This window comes from Helianthus annuus, chromosome 2, assembly GCF_002127325.2.
Source record: "Helianthus annuus cultivar XRQ/B chromosome 2, HanXRQr2.0-SUNRISE, whole genome shotgun sequence".
Lineage (NCBI taxonomy): Eukaryota > Viridiplantae > Streptophyta > Magnoliopsida > Asterales > Asteraceae > Helianthus > Helianthus annuus.
Genome location: NC_035434.2, coordinates 153,254,514 through 153,273,705, shown reverse-complemented (window position 1 = coordinate 153,273,705; position 19,192 = coordinate 153,254,514). Strand labels below are relative to the sequence as shown.

General features: G+C 33.6%; 1 protein-coding gene across 1 annotated transcript; it reads right to left on the bottom strand.

Annotated features, from left to right (window-relative positions):
- Positions 1-14,663: 14,663 nt before the first annotated feature.
- LOC110898611 (protein CNGC15b) lies at positions 14,664-17,241 on the bottom strand. The gene is made up of 6 exons (XM_022145419.2): positions 17,216-17,241; positions 16,445-17,120; positions 16,064-16,350; positions 15,817-15,928; positions 15,498-15,734; positions 14,664-15,420 (listed from the first exon to the last, which is right to left on the bottom strand). Exons 1-6 carry the CDS (start codon positions 17,239-17,241, stop codon positions 14,755-14,757), a joined length of 2,004 nt encoding a protein of 667 aa, XP_022001111.1. The 3' UTR covers positions 14,664-14,754.
- Between the last annotated feature and the right edge of the window lie 1,951 nt (positions 17,242-19,192).

Sequence of the window (19,192 nt, the reverse complement as noted above, 5' to 3'; positions counted from 1 at the left end):
CGCCATTTTTACGTTTTACGCCCCGAGTTTTTACGTTAGCGTTTTTTAGGTTTTACGCGCCGGTCGTTTACGTTAACGTTATTTTACGTTTTACGCGTCGGTTTTTTACGTTTTACGCCCCGGTTTTTTACGTTTTACCCGTCGTTTTTTACGTTAACGTTTTTTTACGTCTTACGCGCCATTTTTACGTTAACGTTATTTACGTTTTACGCGCCGGTTTTTTACGTTTTACGCGCCGGTTTTTTACGTTAACGTTTTTTTACGTTTTACGCGCCGGTTTTTTACGTTAACGTTTTTTAGGTTAATATTTTTAAATTCAGGTTTTTTACGTTAACGTTTTTTACGTTTTGGTAAAAAAAAATTACGTTTTTTACGTTTTGCCTAAACTTTTTACGTTTTACGTTAAAAAGTTTACGGTTTACGTCAAAAAGTTTACGGTTTAATTTTTTTTTACAAAAACTTTTTTACATTTTACGTTTTACGTTAAAATTTTTTACATTTTACGTTTTACGGTTTAAAAAGTTTACGGTTTTACGTTTTACGTTAAAATTTTTACATTTTACGTTTTACGTTTAAAGTAAAAAGTTTTGCGTTTTACGTAAAAAGTTTTACGTTTTACCTAAAATGTTTACGTTTTACGTAAAAAGTTTAACTTTTTTTTTACAAAAACTTTTTTACGCAAAAATGAACGCACTCAGAAATCGCAAACTCGGGAGGTGTCTCAGATATATCGTTATCATCATCGACTAGGGGGAAAAATAAAAAAACAACAACATCAAAACAAAGTGTATCTCGAAAAAAAAATCGGGTTAAAAAAAACGAAGTTTTGGCTCAGATTTCCCGATAATCAGAGGCTGCAAAGTGGGGTTGCGGGTTCAAAAACCTACCCTCCACCGTCCTTGCCGCGCCATCGTCAGTTTTTTTTTTTTTTCATTATCACAGCCGACTCAACAGCAACAAAAACAGAGATTCAACAGAATCAATAGCAACAAAAACAGAGATTCAACAGCAACAAAAACCCAGATTCAACAGCAACAAAAAACCCACAGATCAAGAACATATACCAAGAACACAGGCCAAGATTCAACCGATTCAAACATTCAAAACCCAGAAAAATCAAGAACACATACCAAAAATTCAACAGATCAAGAACACAGGCCAAGATTCAACAGATCAAAACCCACAAATCAAACATTCAAAACCCAGATTCTACCGATTCAAACATTCAAAACCCACATATCAAACATTCAAAACCCACATATCAAACATTCAAAACCCACAGATCAAACATTCAAAACCCACATTCAAAACCCAGATTCAACTGCCGCCGACCAAACCAGTCACACAGCCACCACCTCCAACACCACTGCCGCTAACACCGTCGGGCCACCCCCAAAACCGCCACTACCTCTACCCAATCACCGGAACCACCTCTACCCACCACTCAAAACAAAGATTCAAACAACAAAAACAGAGACCTTCATCGTAGACATCTCCGTTTTGAACACAAGAGGGGGAATCAAAGGCTTAAATTTTTACCAATTTAGTAAAGAACACCCAACATTTTTAGTTAAAAACACCCAATCATCTCACCGGCATCGGCCGTCATCGACCGTGGTGACTGTCGATCATCTCCATTCATCGACCGTGGTGACCGTCGAACATCTGGGGGCGGTGGCAGGGTGGTGCGGTAGGTTGTGGGTGGCGGAGAAGGGAAGTTGTGGGCGGCGGAGAAGGGTAGTTGTGGGCGGCGGAATGACGGGTAAACAGATCTTCAAGAGACAATAACAAGATTTTATGGTGGATGAAGCTTCATCAAAATCTTCAGAAGCTTCATTAGTTGTAGAGATGAGTTTCAAAGGAAGAGAGAGAGAGACAAAGATGACTGAGATGAGTTTCAAATGAAGTGAGAGAGAGAGAGAAAGATGGCATTTAAAGTGATCTGACAATTTGATTGAGGAGAGAGAGGTGGAAATGACATTTAATGGTAAATGACCAAATTACCCTTTTGAATGGCAGCATCTAATTGGTTGATAGTGGTTCTCGCGGTTCTTTCAACTGGGGGTGGTTCTTATTTTAGCGGCCCCCTATATATATATATATATATATATATATATATATATATACTAGGTTAGTTCCCCGTGTGTTACACGGGTTGAACTTAAACTAGATAGTAAATATTTCCTGTAAATGCAAAACAAAGACGGAGACTTTTATATACTAGATTGACATAAATGAGTTAATATAAATGTAATGTTATTTGATTAATAATAATAAATAATGTTTTAAAAAAATATATGCATTACATGATTGAATAATAATTGAATAAAGTATAATGTGTTATGAATGAGTCATTTATATGGTGACTCTCCACATACATAACTCATATCTCTTCATTTTCTTTTGTATTAATTATATGCCTAAATATATAGAGGCATTTGTATATGGTGAAGATTGATTAATGAATAAGAATTCTTCATGTTCTATTCTCTGCATGATTTTATAGTTTTGTTCTCATGTTTATATACTTATATACTAGTAACTAATAGACCATTGTTTTACAACACGTTATCAGCACGACGGTGTTTTTGTTGAAAAAAAAACCATAGCGGTAGCGATTCTCTATTGTTTTGTACAAGTTAATATTGCCTACTGGAGCCACCAACTGCGACTCTCACTTGACAACAGCTATCACCAACATCCCACCCATCGCTCGTTTGACGGGGCGTTCCATTCCGCAATCACGAACCTATCTCAATTGGCAAATAAGGTAACAACATAAAAACTTATTGCTCATAATACATATACACATCCTGTTGATATGCATTGACGAATTATAATATTATATTGATTTGAATTGAATTTTAATTTGGAAATAGGAGTTGGTTGTATGGGACAACGAATTCAAAGATTATTTAACTATTTAATTAAATCTTTGTTTTGATTCAATTTATATCAATCTCAAAAGATTATTTAAATAATGGAGACGTTATACCGTTGTATTTACAATTTTAGAGGACTATTTAAGTTTTAGTTTTTGATATAATATATTTCTAAGTGCAAAAAATATTGATATTTTGTTATTTAGTATATTTTAATTTATTGATAAGACAAAAAATGAATTGAGGACATATACCCCAAAATATTGATTTCGGTGCATACATAAAAGATATAGTTAAAAAAAATTACCCATTCATATTAGATACCGTATTACTCATTATTTTAATGAACAATATGTAGGCTACTTCTTAATTTATTTTTAGTACCTGGATAAGAATATATGAACATAGTGGTAAAAAAAAAAAGAATTTAGATGGTTGCATAGAAACACAAGAGCATACACCAAGTAATTGGATTTAATTAAATTTGCTTCTTGTTATGGTGATTTTGATTATATTCATGAGTTGGTATCTTATTCATAAAGTTGGATCAGATAGATGTTATATATGAATATTTGAAATATTTGCATGGTAAGATATTATATTTATAGCATTGAGACCCTTGTGATACTTTTACGATTATATGGAACTACATAATTTATTATTTAGAAAGTAAAAAAAAAAGGTGGGCTTATTTACTAGTAAACAAATGATGATATGTTAAAATCATAGTTTCAAATATGACAGAGACCCTTGTGATACTTTTACGATTATATGGAACTACATAATTTATTATTGTAGAAAGTAAAAAAAAAGGTGGGCTTATTTACTAGTAAACAAATGATGATATGTTAAAATCATAGTTTCAAATTAACATGACAGAGATGTATACGTGAGATATTTTTTTTGTTACACCATAATTAATTATACCATGATAATTTATTTAAAAAAAAGTTTTATGCTTTTTTTTGATCGAAAAGAACATCTTATCTCATAAAGTTTTACTAGTCTTATCATAAAGTTTTACTACTCAATCAAGGACATAATATATACAGTTTTTCTATTAAACCCCAAGTGAAGTTCTTTTTATTCCTTTGACTGAAATTATTTGCTTGTTGACCGTAAAAAAGATAAAATATTAATGTGGATCGTAATTAATTGTTTTCATTAGTCAATGTTAATATATAGCATGCCAAAGGACTTTTACACAATTAGATATAAATGAGTTATAATGTGGATCGTAATTAATTGTTTTCATTAGTCATTGTTAATATATAGCATGCCAAAGGACTTTTACACAATTAGATATAAATGAGTTATGTGTGTAGTGCTCATTGGAAACATCACGTGATTTAGTTTTAAATAAAGTATACAATCTATAATGCAATGTATTATTATTGTTATAGCATGATTATAAAAATAACATTTGGTATTTATACTAGGGTTATACTAGCATTTATAACAAATTTTGCATATAAGAAATTCATGTAATTGATTCCTATTGCTAGATATCATTATTTGTTATTAGAGAGACCCTTTCTAGTGATGTCGGTATTTCTCATACATTCATTAGGCTATGTCATAATGTTAAATAATTTAATTTTTGATTAGCTATTATTATTGCTTGTATAAAATAATGATCATTGCTATATGATTCATATGTGCAATATATAGATTGTTTATTTGATGTCATTAGTTTTTTTTTTTAATATCAATATTTGAGAAGAAAAAATTGAGTACGCTATGTAGTTCATCAATATTCCAATTTTCAAATAATAAATGATTTGAGAACTTGAAAGAGATATATGTTTAAGTTTCAAAGTAAGTAACGAATATATATAAGATATCTTTGTGATTGGTTATATCATATCTTTGTGATTGGTTATACCATGATAAGTTATTACATAAATTATATACGTTTGCTTATTAGTGATGAAAAGGTTTCTTATTTCATAAAGGCCTATTATAAGTTGTTTTATATGATGACATGCTATGAGATCATGTATTGAATGATTTGTTGCTATCTATATCTTGTTGCTATCATTTCTTTGCATCGATAATACTGAATGGAACAATCAAACCAGATCATGGTTTATTGTCACTCTCATGAAAGTGGAGAAATATGCGTAGATTTGACACCCAAAGTGTCATACTCCATGTATCTCATTATCAAGTTTTAAATGGTCGTGAGATGTTAGACCGATAATATTATATGACTCGGACAACAAAGAGAAGTTTATTTATAAGGGAAAATCGGATAAAACAAACTTTGTTTGTCAAACCTCAAATATGATCCTAAGGTAGCAATATCATTAAAAAGAAACAAAAGGTTCTAAATGAATTTAGATTTATATGTCCGAGTAAATAATGGAAACCGTGAAAATTGTTTGGTTTTACTTTGATCCATGAAATGAATATATATTGATCATTGTGATCATTGAGAAAAATACAATGATGGTCATGTTGATAATGAGATCAACCATTAGAAATTATAATGAGATCGACTACAATAATTGAAATGATAGTCATGATGAGATCGACTATTAGAATTGTAACAATAGTTATAATGAGATCGACCACCAAAAGTGGCAAACTAAGGAATGACCATATAACATGATGGTTTAAACTTTGAAGTTATAATACATTCTCTTGTATCTTACATTTTGTATTACATACGTGCAAGTAATACATATGCGATCATAATCCAAAGGTTTATGGATCATAAGTATTTAGTTAGTTGACATGACCGGTTAGACCACACCGAGTCATTAATGATGATGTGAAAAGTATCGAAGAACCAGAAGATTATCTTGATAATTATACATGTCATGTTTGCTCTCAAGTGAAGTTAAGTACTGATCAACAAAAGTAGGGTGTGAATCCCCAAATATTCTGGAAATGATAACGGAAATAAATATATAAACATGATACCATTTAGTATTTGAAAATCGATGCATCGTCTAAATGGTTATCAAATCCACAACCTGAAGCTTGTGTGATTGTGGCTTAGCTAACGTGACAGCAAGCATATTAATCCAGATTAATATATTTATTTGATAATAATGAATTTGATTCACAAATTATTAACAATCATTGGAATAAGTGCTATTGTTGAGATAATCACTAAACGTCTACTATTGGTTACAAAGCCAATGATCATGAGAGGAGCAAAAGTTCATTTAGGTATATGTAATTTTATATATAGTACCATCGATTCACATCAAGCCAATAAGTGATAGTTCTCCTCATACAGTTGGTTTTTGGTCAGGAACCAAAGATGTCTCATCAAAGATTTTGATTGTGCGACATATATTGAAACTCATCCACCACACCGCACAAAGATGGGACTTCTAAAAAGTTTGAGAATATGTTGGGTATAAATAATCGTCTATGATTAAATACTTAAAGCCATTAGTGAGAAATTCGTTTATGGCTCATTGGTTTTCACTTTAGTGAATGAATGTTCCCAAGACTAGGGGGAGATAACAAGCAGTTGGAAAGTGAAAAGTAAAATGAATTATCATGTCATCTTGATCCTCAGACTATAAACTATGAACTAGAAGTTTAAAGTATAATTCATTTACCAATATTAAAGAACAAATTACCAGACAAGTTCACTAACCTAAATAGAGTGACCAAATAAGTCAGATAAACAACTGCTTATGCTCCAGTTATCTTTGTGTCCCAAGAGGACAACCACATATTTTTGTAATGAGTCTATTGCACGCCTATAGCGTGGTAGACTAGCTGATTCCAACAATAAAATTCCTCGAAAATTGGAGCAAGTAATTAAGATGGTCAAGTCGAGGTTATAGTAATAAGATCCCCTGAAGGGACAATAGACATGATGGTTCAAGAAGAACCTCAGGTACCTGAAAATAAAGAGATCTCGCTAAGTTGTATCATGTCTAAGATATGTATGGAATCGAAATAAAAATCGACGTCGTTATACTTTTGTATATATTGTAGCGCTTAAAATGATTAAATGATGAGGATCAAGATTTAAGATCTGCCTATGAATGAATATTAAGAAATGATTGGCCAAAATAGAAAGACGCAAATAAGGCAGAGTTTAGTTCTCTAATGAAATGGAAATTTTCTGGACCAACAGTCCATACAACTGAAGTTGTAAAATATGTTGGATACAAAAGTGTCTTTACGCGAATCATGTGAAAATCAAATTAAGTGATATAAGTCAAAATTGATGGCACAAGAATTTTCACAAATACCTATGATTGATTATGAGAAAACGTATTCTTCAGTGGTGGATGCACTGACTTTCCAATATCTTATTAGTCTGGTAATATATAAAAGAGAATTGACACGCGTCTTATGAAAGTTATGTATCACTTGATACTAAGTCATATAAAATAAGTTATCGAGAATATTATGATTATTATATAAATTCAGATCTGAATACATATACATGTTGTATATGTTATTGAATTGAATATAATTGGAACTCCCCATGAGTATCCTAAAGCATTTAAGTGCTTAAGAGGTTAATTGAAACACCTTATGGATGTAATTATAGTGCACCAATACTCCAATAAACATACATAGAAAATGTGTACCTGGTTATTATGGCATCTCAATGTACACTATGTACAAACATGGTACAATATGAATTTTGGAGATAAAAGCAAGTGTTCTTGATATTTTTGCATATGATATAGATATATCTATGTGTTAAAAGGGCACGTTTATATAGCAAAACTTCTAAGAGTGAAAGCACATGCATATTTGGATAAGATAGAAAGAATTCCCTCATGGATTGATAATGCTAGAAGCATTAATGATGTAAAAACCGCAAGAACGTATTATATGAAGTTGACAAAATACGTATGGACTAAAATAGTTGGGTCGAGTGTTGTACAACTCGAGATATTCACATAAAGAGGGATATAAGTTTAATTAAATTAGCCATGTTCTATGAACATTCTACTTTTAAAAATTCACTATAATCGCAATTTACAGTAACGATTCTAGGCATCATTGAGAGAAATTGTCGAGCTTTTAGAATTTTTGAATGACCTTGGCACGGTCTAATTATTACTCAAACTGCAGTTCGAGTATATATGTAATCATATTTTACTAATCCCTCAAGTACATCTAGAAGATGATGTTTGGATATTTTAGTATGGACATAGTTGAACCTTAAAGTATGTTAAAGGTTGTTAAGTCATTTTTTATAAGAAATGGCTATTATCATCTCCTACCAAAGTAGGGATTCTCATTCCAAAGGTGTCATGGCTAAAGTGCAATTGTGCATTAATATTTCTTTCTATCTATGCATAAAATGTTTTTCTTATTTGAATTTATCAACATGATATAGCACATGTACAATGAGGAGACATTTGAATGGTAAAGCAGATATGTCGATACCCTAAAGGTAAGAATAATATGTGTTTATATTTTACTAACCTATGAAATCTAGTTTCGTTAGTCTTGTAGATGTAAAGAATGTAACACAACATAGTAGTGGATCTTATGGTATTTGTTTGCAAGAGGAAGCACTAGAAGTCTCACAAGAAGATTTTACAACATTACTCAATATAAAGTATTGCACTTCAAGGCATCAAACAACAAATTATTCTACAAAAGTTTTGAGTAACATTCGAGGAAGATGGACACATGTTACTTAAAGGATATATATTATAATGAGGGGGAGATTTTTTTTAGTTGCACTCTTTTTCCCTTAACTAAGTTTTGTCCCATTGGGTTTTCTTAGTAAGGTTTTTAACGAGACAACATACCTGATCCAAAAGTATCAGAATAAGAAAATACGTGTTGCACTCTTTTTCCCTTAGCTGAGGTTTTGTCCCACTGGGTTTTCCTAGCAAGGTTTTTAACGAGGCAGTATCACCAAGCGTATTAAAAGTATGTGGATAGTCAAGGGGGAGTGTTATGAATGAGTCATTTATATGGTGACTCTCCACATACATAACTCATATCTCTTCATTTTCTTTTGTATTAATTATATGCCTAAATATATAGAGGCATTTGTATATGGTGAAGATTGATTAATGAATAAGAATTCTTCATGTTCTATTCTCTGCATGATTTTATAGTTTTGTTCTCATGTTTATATACTTATATACATGGTTGCAAAAGTCGCTAGGCGCTCCCTAGTCAGATTCGGGAGTACTCGGGAAGTACTCGGCTTAGGCGGAGATTACTCGGGGAGTAATTCGCCTGGGAGACCAGTACTCGTGCCTCGGCAGCCTACCTTGTAGCGAGTACTCGAAGCCTAGGAGGGACTTTTACAACCATGCTTATATATTAGTAACTAATAGACCATTGTTTTACAACATAATGTGATTTGTTAACATATAGAATTGTCAAGATATGTATTTAAGAAAATAAACATTCATGTGACAATTATAAATTTTGTTAAGTTTAGTTTTTAAACACTTACCACCTATTTTTTAATACTATTACTAACAATCAAGGTAAAAAACCTGAAAATATTTTTTAATACCGGGGGGGGGGGGGTAGTGCACGGTCCTCCCAACCGCCGGAGTGATCTCACTCCGGGAGCCGCTACCCGACCAAGCTAGCTCCGCGGTGACTTCCCCATACCAAGTTCTTACCCTGGGCGACATATGCCACTCCCAAGACTCGAACCCGGTACCTCTGGGAAGAGGTGGGTGTCGGTGGCCAACTGGGCTACCCCAGTTGGTTAATATTTTTTAATACCATTAATGCTATATGGTAGATTTGCTTCCGGTTAAATGAAAGGGTCACAAGAGGTCAAGACCTAACAACTGATTATTCGAATATTTTGAAGTCATCATCTTCCTCCTCTTTTAAGCTCATAACCAGAAGTGAGAGAGAGTCGTTGCAGCTTACCAGAAAAATTTTCGTATCGGTTCTTTACTCAGAGATACAAACAAAAGTGGTTAAACATGGAAAATTAATAAGAATTGTCATTGGGGTGGGTTAAACGTATGCCTTGTTATTTGTCAGGCCCTCTCCCAAAAAAAAAAAAAAAAAAAAAAATTAGAAGTTGTCAAATTTCCCCTTAAAAATCTCAATTTTCTAATAGGTTTTGTTAAAATAAAAATAAAAATCCTTGAAAACATGACACAACTTTGGTGATAAAATTAGGATCTTCCCATATGTAAATAATGAAAACAACTTGCATAAATTTTGTCCAAGAAATTAAGATTATCATATAATGAATATATAACTATAAGTTACACAAATTTCCAAAAATCAAAAAGGGTCCCATCAACTCGTACATGTTAATTATTAGAAGTCCGGTAATAGAAATATATAACTAATAAAACAAAAGTGGGGTTATTTGTTTAGCTCTTAATGGTTCAAACCTCTTTGCTGGTTCAACACTTAATGGTTAGACTGTTTGTTTCACGAGCAGATGTCTGACTGACTAAAACATTTGCATGTGAATAGTTAAGCATTATACCGAGTCTCAATGGTTAAGACCTCTTATCTGAATCGGTCAGACATTTGTTTCTAAATATTTAAGCATTATACTGACTCTTAATGATTCTGAAATCTTACTGGTTCAGTACTTATTCATTCAGAAGTTAACAAACAGCCCCTTAAATCTATTAATTATACGCTCAGTGCTCAAGTGGTAAGAGGACTTGAGTTCTTCTTTGAAGACTGAAGTTCAATTCCCATTTAGTGCAAAAAAGGAGTGAGGCACTGGTGGGCAGTGATAGGAGACCCAGGGAAACATGGGTTCGATCCTTAAGCCAAATGGGTTTTACTGGTAATTTACCGTCGTGCCTACGGGCGGTGGGTTACCGGGTTTTCCCCGGAATTGGTGGTGGACCACTCGGGTTACTCTCGGAGTACTCCGTTTGTCTAGTGGGTGCCCTGAGAATGCTCGGAATTGATTTGTTGGCAGTTAAAAAAAAATTATTCCCTCACCATCGAAGCAATTGACTTACATACCCTTAGGTTACTTTTATTTGTCACGTCAAAACCAATATATTCCAACATTCATTGGTGGATTAGAACATTATAAATTGCTTCTTCAAACACCAAAATATGTTTTCAACTTTATAATATTATTGCATGCGTATGTTTTCAACTTTATAATATTATTTTAACAAAAGTCAAGTTAGATGCAAATTAACCGTTCTCTAAAAAAAATCAATCAATATTAATAGGAGGGTATCATATATTTAGGTTAGGTTAAAAATGTTTTTAATGGATCAAAGAGGTTGTAGAATGTAGCCTAATGGTATTAGTGTGTTGAATTGGTATTTTGTTCGAAACAGTAGATGTTCTATTCTTATAAAAGATAAGTAGTGTAAATATTAAAATTATTATTCATAGATCTACATTTTACTATTAATAATTAAATGTTTCAAGCGTCACCCTATTATCTGGAGTTAGGTTGGTGTTAATGTTAGGATCTCTCTAGTGTGGGTTGTGGAATAGACAAGGGAATAGATTATATCCATTTCATTGTTTTGTTTTGTTTTATTTTGTTACTATGTGAAAATAGAATGAATCATTACTTTATTTTGTTTGGTATGCAGGAAAAGAAAATGAACGAATTGGTGGTGAATAGCAGTGGTGATGGTGCTGGGTATCGCTAGTGGGTGGGTGGTAGTGGCGATGTTGGGTGGTGTTGGGTGGTGGTGATAATGGTGGTAGCGGTGGCGACAGGTGGTGGCAGTGGCAGTGAGTGGTGGTGATGGTGGGTGATAGTGGCGGGTGGGATGTGGTGTTGGTGAAAGAGTGAATGGAAATATGGAATGAAAAAAAAAATGGGGGTGCAACATGGGATGTTTAGAGGGAATGTGATTCCTTGTGTAATCATTCCATCAACTAACCAAACACCCATTTTCTTCATTCCCTCAGACCATGTGTAGTGGAAGGGGAATATAATGCCCCCACCCTAGGGCATTTTACGCCATATGGTGGTCCAGTCAGCAAAGTGGCATTATTTGGCGTTTTCTAAAATGGGGTGTAATGGTGATGGGGCATTATTGGGCATTAAATAAAATAAAGAAAAAAACCCCTAAAAAATCTCATTGGTCAGTCAACCCTCCCACAATCCCCTTTAGGCGTTTTATATATCACGCCAAAGCAATTTTTTTTGAGCATAATGCCCATAATGCCCTATGTAATGGGAGTGGGGGACGTTTTTTTTTTTTTAGCATAATGCCCACATAATGCCCCACTACGGGTGGTCTCACAATGGGCCCTTCCAACCTGTCACCCATTCAACGCTACTTCGGTTTAGTTAACACACACCCACACTAGTGAGGTGTCCGCGCGATACGGTGGAAAACACATACACTAGTAATTACCAAACATGTTAATTTTAAAAATAGATTTTTTTTATAGCAGTACCATATTAAATTTAAAAAGAATATAATGCTCATATTTATGGTGTAATTTTTAAAAATAAAATATTAACGTTTTTAAAAAGTTATGAACGTTTAAAAATCGTGGCAGAAGTTGGTTTAAAAATTAACAATATGTTTAATCATGGGCATAGTCTATTTGTGGCCCGGGAGTGCCCCGACTCCCACCGTTTTTTCGTTCGTAGTGTTAAATTTTTCGAAAACTTTTATTTTGTAGTGTAAAATATTGAATTTTTAAGAGTTTGGCCCCTACCGATTTGGATTTTGAGAGTCCGCCCCAATTGAGTTTTCGTTTAAGCTCTGCCACTGGTTTTAATAAATTGTAACAAGTGTTTTAAAATTGTGGGATACAACAAAAATAACATTTAGCTTGCAAAGTGTACAAAATGAAGAAAAACGGAGATGGTGGCTTTTTCATAATTACGATAATTACAATATTTACCAAATAATTACTATACAACAAAATTGTACTAGAGTAATAAAATTACATTACTTGTAAATTGTAGCATAATTTTATCACTTTAGCATAATTTAGAGTAATTACGAAAATGTCACCGCGTAGATTTCACCTTCATTTCATACACTATCCATGCTAAAACTTATTTGTACTTAATACAAACACTATATACACAAACTACCTACAAATACATTTTTTGATTAATTACACCTTCTTATGACTATCATAAACCGGGTGTCGAGATAAAAGACAAGTAAATGACTTCAAAGACTATTACTAAACCCATAGTCCTACATTGATCCTTGATAAGCACCCGACCCGAGCGGTCTGGTTAGGTTAGCTCGATCTAGAATCATGTCTATATACGAAAGGCATAAAACATTTGTAATTTAGTCTTCGTTTCACTTATTCAAGCGTGACAAACAAACTTGATGGTGTCACATAAATGACATTTTCATCAACAAAAATGTATGAAATGACTAAAAACAATCATCATGTTCTGTGAAGTTTGTATTTTCCTCAAACGCACATTCAAATTCCAAGACAAATGAATTGCAACAAATGAACCTTTCAACCACCAATATGGCTGTGTGTCTCGACCTAAATAGCTTGGTAACAACAATATAAATCCAAGCAACAATGAAAAGGAAGTTAGAAAAAAAAAACAAACAAATAATGGGCCCATCATGCCACCCAATGGAATAATAATAATAATAATAATAATAATAATAATAATAATAATAATAATAATAATAATAATAATAATAATAATAATAATAATAATATTATTATTATTATTATTATTATTATTATTATTATTATTATTTTATTAAAACAACTAAAAAGACGCTGAGACTTGGACACAACGTTATAATGTATTAATGTTAGACACATTATTATATCATGTTTGAACGCACCGTTAGTCATAAAGTGAATCAGACATTTAAAAAAAGAGTTTTTATAAGGAATAAGAATGAAATATATATGAAAGTTAGTTAAGTTTATAAAAATTGATAAAACTATATTTAAATGAAAAGAGTCACAAAAGAAGCTCATTCATTTTTTTTTACCTCTCCTGACCATTAGTTGTTTTTTTACTTATAATTCTAAACCAGTGTTCACCCCGTAAAACTCAAATCCTCAACCTTTTAAGGTGTGACATCATTTTACACATCTTAATACAACTAGGCACTAGCCACTAAGTCAAAAGCCCTTTGCTTCTACTTGCAAGTAGTAACACCTTATTAGTTACGAATTGCTACCACATTAATTTTACATTAGGATTGTTATGATCTTAGAACACTAGCTACACTTTTTTATAAGATATCCATAATATCTTTTATAGCTGTTTGATCAATCTTTTATTGATGTGTTGTAAATATATTGAACTTTAATATTTTTCCATTTTTTTATATTTAAATGTTACCTATGGACAGGGATGTGGGTCGGACAGCTTTTGGTTGGATTGTTGTTGGTTAACACGGTTGTTTCTGTTTAAACCTTAATAACAAACTTTTAAGGAACCATATGATTTGGTTAAAACATGTCTGCTACATATTTGGGCCATGTTTCATCTGTCACATAGCCGGTAGCCCACACATCTTTCATAAATTCCAATCTTAAAACTTTCTAAATTGTATTATTAACAAAAAAATTGACTTATACACCACATATCTTATTTGATACATGTTTAATACAAAACTAATTTTAAGTAATAAACCACACAAACATTGTACATTTTGCTTTAACTTTGATACATAAAACGATTATGTATCGCTCCTTATTTGCTATTAAAAAGGCCCATTAGTTATATAAATTACTTGTATTCACTATTTACCCTGCAAAACATAAATATTAATTCAATTAACCTTGCAGAAATATGAATTATGGTTCTTTAATTAAAATTGGTTTACTACTAGAAAAAAAGGCCCATTAGTTATACAAATTACTTGTATTTACTATCTATCCTACAAAACAATAATAGTAATTCAATTAAGCAGTAGAAATTGCAAAATGTTTAGAATCTTGCATTATTTGATCAAAGATGTGAAACTTAACCCCTGCTTCAATTACTATCATCGTCTAGAAACTCAGGATCCTTTGGTTTTGGCATGGGGCTGCGAATGACATCATCGTCATTGTATCCTTGTCCTCTTCTTAAGCTCGTTGCCAATATCGATAAACCATGTTTCTTTCTACTCGACTTGTTGTTGATGCTATGAGTGCTCAGACTCTCTTTAACTCTAAGAAGTCCAACCTCTTTTCGCCTTTTGTATCGTTTCCAAGCTGCTTGTATGAAACAAGCAGCCCAAGTTCGCCATTGGTGGGAGTGAACTCTAAACGTGTGCCTTAGTTTCTTGTTGTGAAGTTTATGAAATTGTACGGCCACAAATCTTAAGTCTTCTTTGGTGAGAGCAAAAGCTTCCACTTCAGAGATGGCGGTGACTGTACGTGTGGATAATGGAATGATGACACTTGGACATGGGTCCAAAGCCCATGTTAGTAGTTCCTCACCACAAAAGTCTCCTGGGCCGATCTCACACTGGTTGAAGAAACCAGATCGGCCCCCACCAGTAGTATGAGAATCTAGGTGACCCCGCATGATAAATAACATTTCATTTGTGGGGTCACCTTCTCGTACTAGACATGTTCCTGGTGTTGATATCACGGGTTTTAATCTTTCACATATTGCATCCACAGTGCGTTCGTCCATTTGATCAAATAAAGGAACCTATTCGAATTCACATAATCATATTGAGGAAAAGATTGGGCATAACAAATAAAATAGGAAGAGATCAAAGAACTCACCCTTCTAACCAGCTCGGCGCATACATAACGTTTGATATCTCTTTTAATACCGAGAGGAAGGGGTCGAAGAATTTCTTCTTCGTCAACCCCTCGGGTTGCAATCCATTTGTGGAGATCATGTTTGCGTACACGTTCCCTCAATTCGTGTGGTAGATGCCTGTGGTGCATCCATTGCTCGGTATCCATCCGCTTCACCCGATATTCCTCGAGTCGTTTAGTTCTTGACTCTAGATATTGCTGTTTTTATAAAACAACATATAGTTTGTAACTCAAAACTTTACACTTTTAAACCATAAAACATTAAAGATTCCAGGCTTACTTGCATGTTACCAATGAGCAAAGCAAAGAGCACCAATCCGGTAATCCCAATGAGTATGCAAAAGTGTGATTCCGCTATAAACGGGCTCGCTTGAAGTTCTTGACCTGCTGAACTGGAAAACCGAAATACTCGTAAAATATTTACATTATTAAATCGTGGGGGCATGTTTTACTGGCCCAAATTGTTGGGCCAGTAGAGAACGCCCTCACCTTATAATAAAGGTTTATATATGTATGTTTAACGTTACCCTAAGCCTCGTAGACCCCACCACAGACAATAAGCATACTTCTTATAGAAATTAGCCGAAGCGATACTGTATATAACAGCGTCTTCAACGAGTCCATATTTGAAGTTATCAGCACTCGCACATATACTCGACACATTACTCGTTGGAAACCATGCTTCTCGACTAGGAAGATTCACATTAACACAATCAAAATACCGATGTTTGCATTCGGTTTCCATGTCACATACTTCCACCCAACATAGCCCCTGCCTCTCAATCGATAAAAGATACCACATCGCGCCAATCACCTTCACAACAAAAAGACATTAAACAACAATGTTAGTCGTGTCTTATATCGGGCTGCAGTTTCAACTTTCAAGCATAGTTACGGACAAAACATACATGAGAAGCCAACATAAACAATAATAGATTGTAAGCAGCCCCGACCCACGCTACATTAGCCACAAGACCGGCTTGTTTTGATATATGTGACCCGAGTCTAAACGTTAGAAACAGCCTCAACAAGAACTGGATCATGATAAAGTATAACACGCTTGTTTTCGTGCTCATCATTTCGGTCTTATCGACAATGTGGAACCATGTCATGACTTGTGGAATAGGAAGTGTGGCCAAAAAATCAAGCCAAAACTCACCCCTCAAATACCTCTCAGAAATACTAGAAGAATCCAGAATCAACACGCCTCGCCCAAGTAAACGTGACGAAGTTGCCACGTAAGCTGTACGAAACCGCACATAAATCTTGATCCCATAGAAGATATCGACGATCGAACGGATGATAGTGAGTGTGATCTTGAGGGTCATGTCCTCATCAAGACACATGTTCTCTTTGGTCACAGGCAAGTAGAAGAAAAGCGGGTCTACCGCAAGTGAAATCAAGGCTGCAATGAGAAACAAATGGTTCCATTGGTTTATCGCTGCGCCTCGAGGATCAAGAACCGTCGGGTCAGTTTTCACATAGTCCTCGGAGTAAACTCGTGAAAGCTTTTTCGCGAGTTTCGTGTCGTCTTTTTTCAACGACGTGTTCATCGGTTCCATGGATTCCATGTCAGCATCAAATCTAGTTAGAAAAAACCATCAAAATGTTAAAATTTATGAATCATGTCATCATACTGACATGAATTATGTATAGAAGAAAAATGCAAGTTTGTCAACCTGACATATCTTTTGGAGTTACTCATTGTGTGAACTTGATATGTGAAAATTGTTGGATGATCTAATGGGCCAAAACTGGTATTTTATAGGCTAATTGAAGAGTGTTTATGATAGTATATTACTAAACTTGGCATCTTATGATTGGTTTGGGTCGGGTTGGGTTGTTCTTATATTTGTCTTGTATGTGCGTGTATTGTTTTTCGTCTTTTGAATGGCTAGAAAACAGAAGAGGAAATGTACAAGAATAAGAATTTATAGATACAAACCAAGGTATCATTAAATCTCAAGATCATGCCTGATATCTTTTTTCCTTGGATCAGGAAAATTTTAAATATAACTATTTTAATTAGGGATGTCATTTGTATCGGGTTGGTGGGTCGAACTGTTGCGACGCAGCTGGTTGGCTGTTTACCTGTCATTGTAATTTTTCTGTCATGAAACCTTCAAGATGACCAATTTGAGTAACATCAAATTCAAATATCGTAAAAAAAGTCTATATATAATATACGTATAGGTTGGAGTTTGGTTACAATTCAAACTCCTAAAAAATGTAAAAAGTCGTAAATCACGATAATTTCAGCCACAAAACACACTCAAAACCCACCAATAAAGTGTGAATATTACTAAAAGACTATATTAGATCTCTAATAGTCCATAAAAAACTTCAAAACACACCACCATACAGCTACGGATATAAAACACAACATGATAATTAACATAAAACACAATCATTCGATAATTAGAAACTTGTCACAAAAAAACACCACCATACAGCTACGAATATAAAACATAACTGTCAACCATTTGATAATTAGAAACTTGTCACAAAAAAAAAAAAAAAAACAAAACAAAAAAACCCTCACATATATGGTGTTTTAATAATCTTCACTTTGTTAGACGATGTGTAGTGGTGAAGAATTATAATGCCTCCACCATTGGGCATTATCCGACACGTGTCATCCCAGTCCGCATGGGGCATTATAGCATAAAGTGGTGTAGTGGTGAAGAATTATAATGCCCATATTATTTTTAATGCAAAAAAAAAAAAAAAGTCAAATGGATGTCAGGTTGAAAAGTGTGGGTGGGCAAAAGTGATTGGAGGACCAAAGTGATTGTCAGACAATGAAAACTAAATTCAGCGTTTTAATGAAAACGCCAACATGCAAAATTGTCAAATATAACGCCCAAAAACGCCCGGTGTAGTGGGGGGGACGGCGTTTTGGGGCTTTTTTTAATTTTTTTAAAAAACACGCCCCACTACGGGTGGTCTTATATGTGTGGTTTTATGACTTTAATTATAGAACACTAATTATTGCGAGAACAAAAAAATAAATAAATCTAAATCACTAATTTTTGGGATCTAAGGTTCACATTTTTGAAACTTTATGTTTCTTACATAAAAAACATATATTTTTACCTACACATAGCTTACATACATGTAGGAATTTAACCTACATATAATCTACATATATGTAGGTTATATAAAAACGAAATTTTGCCATATTTTATTTTAGATTCTAGTGTGGGAAACAATAAATCTTACATTTGTGATATTTTCATTTACTTTTTTGGTTTTTATGATTAAAAAAATGGGTGATTCATTTTGTTCTGCGTGTTCTCGCAATATTTAGTGTTCTGCATAAAACCTTCCCTATATATATGTTTATCCGTGTCAGTTACATTAACCCTAACTTGAAAACACTTAACAATCGTGTATCCTAAACATAACCCATATATTTAAACGAGGCATCGGATTGGCACGCTATAAGAAATGGGTTAGGGTGGTTTAGTGAAAACTACGACAACAAAAATTATCAGGCCCATTTCCTGAATTCAACTTTGCATAACCACCGCAATTTTTAGACCATTCTTCTTGTTAGAGGCTGTCCATCTAGTAACTCGATCAGACATAGCTTGTATATTAATTTTGTAGCTAATGTAAGCTCCTCTATATGGAATGTGGTTTGTATATTTGTA

What these genes read in the sequence shown, in the direction of transcription:
- LOC110898611 (XM_022145419.2), bottom strand. Translation starts at nt 17,241, where the DNA reads ATGAGTAACTCCAAAAGATATGTCAG. An exon ending in TGTTTATGTTGGCTTCTCAT is followed by an intron (nt 16,351 to 16,444) that starts GTATGTTTTGTC and finishes TTTGTTGTGAAG; the next exon opens with GTGATTGGCGCGATGTGGTA. An exon ending in TGGGGTCTACGAGGCTTAGG is followed by an intron (nt 15,929 to 16,063) that starts GTAACGTTAAAC and finishes TCGGTTTTCCAG; the next exon opens with TTCAGCAGGTCAAGAACTTC.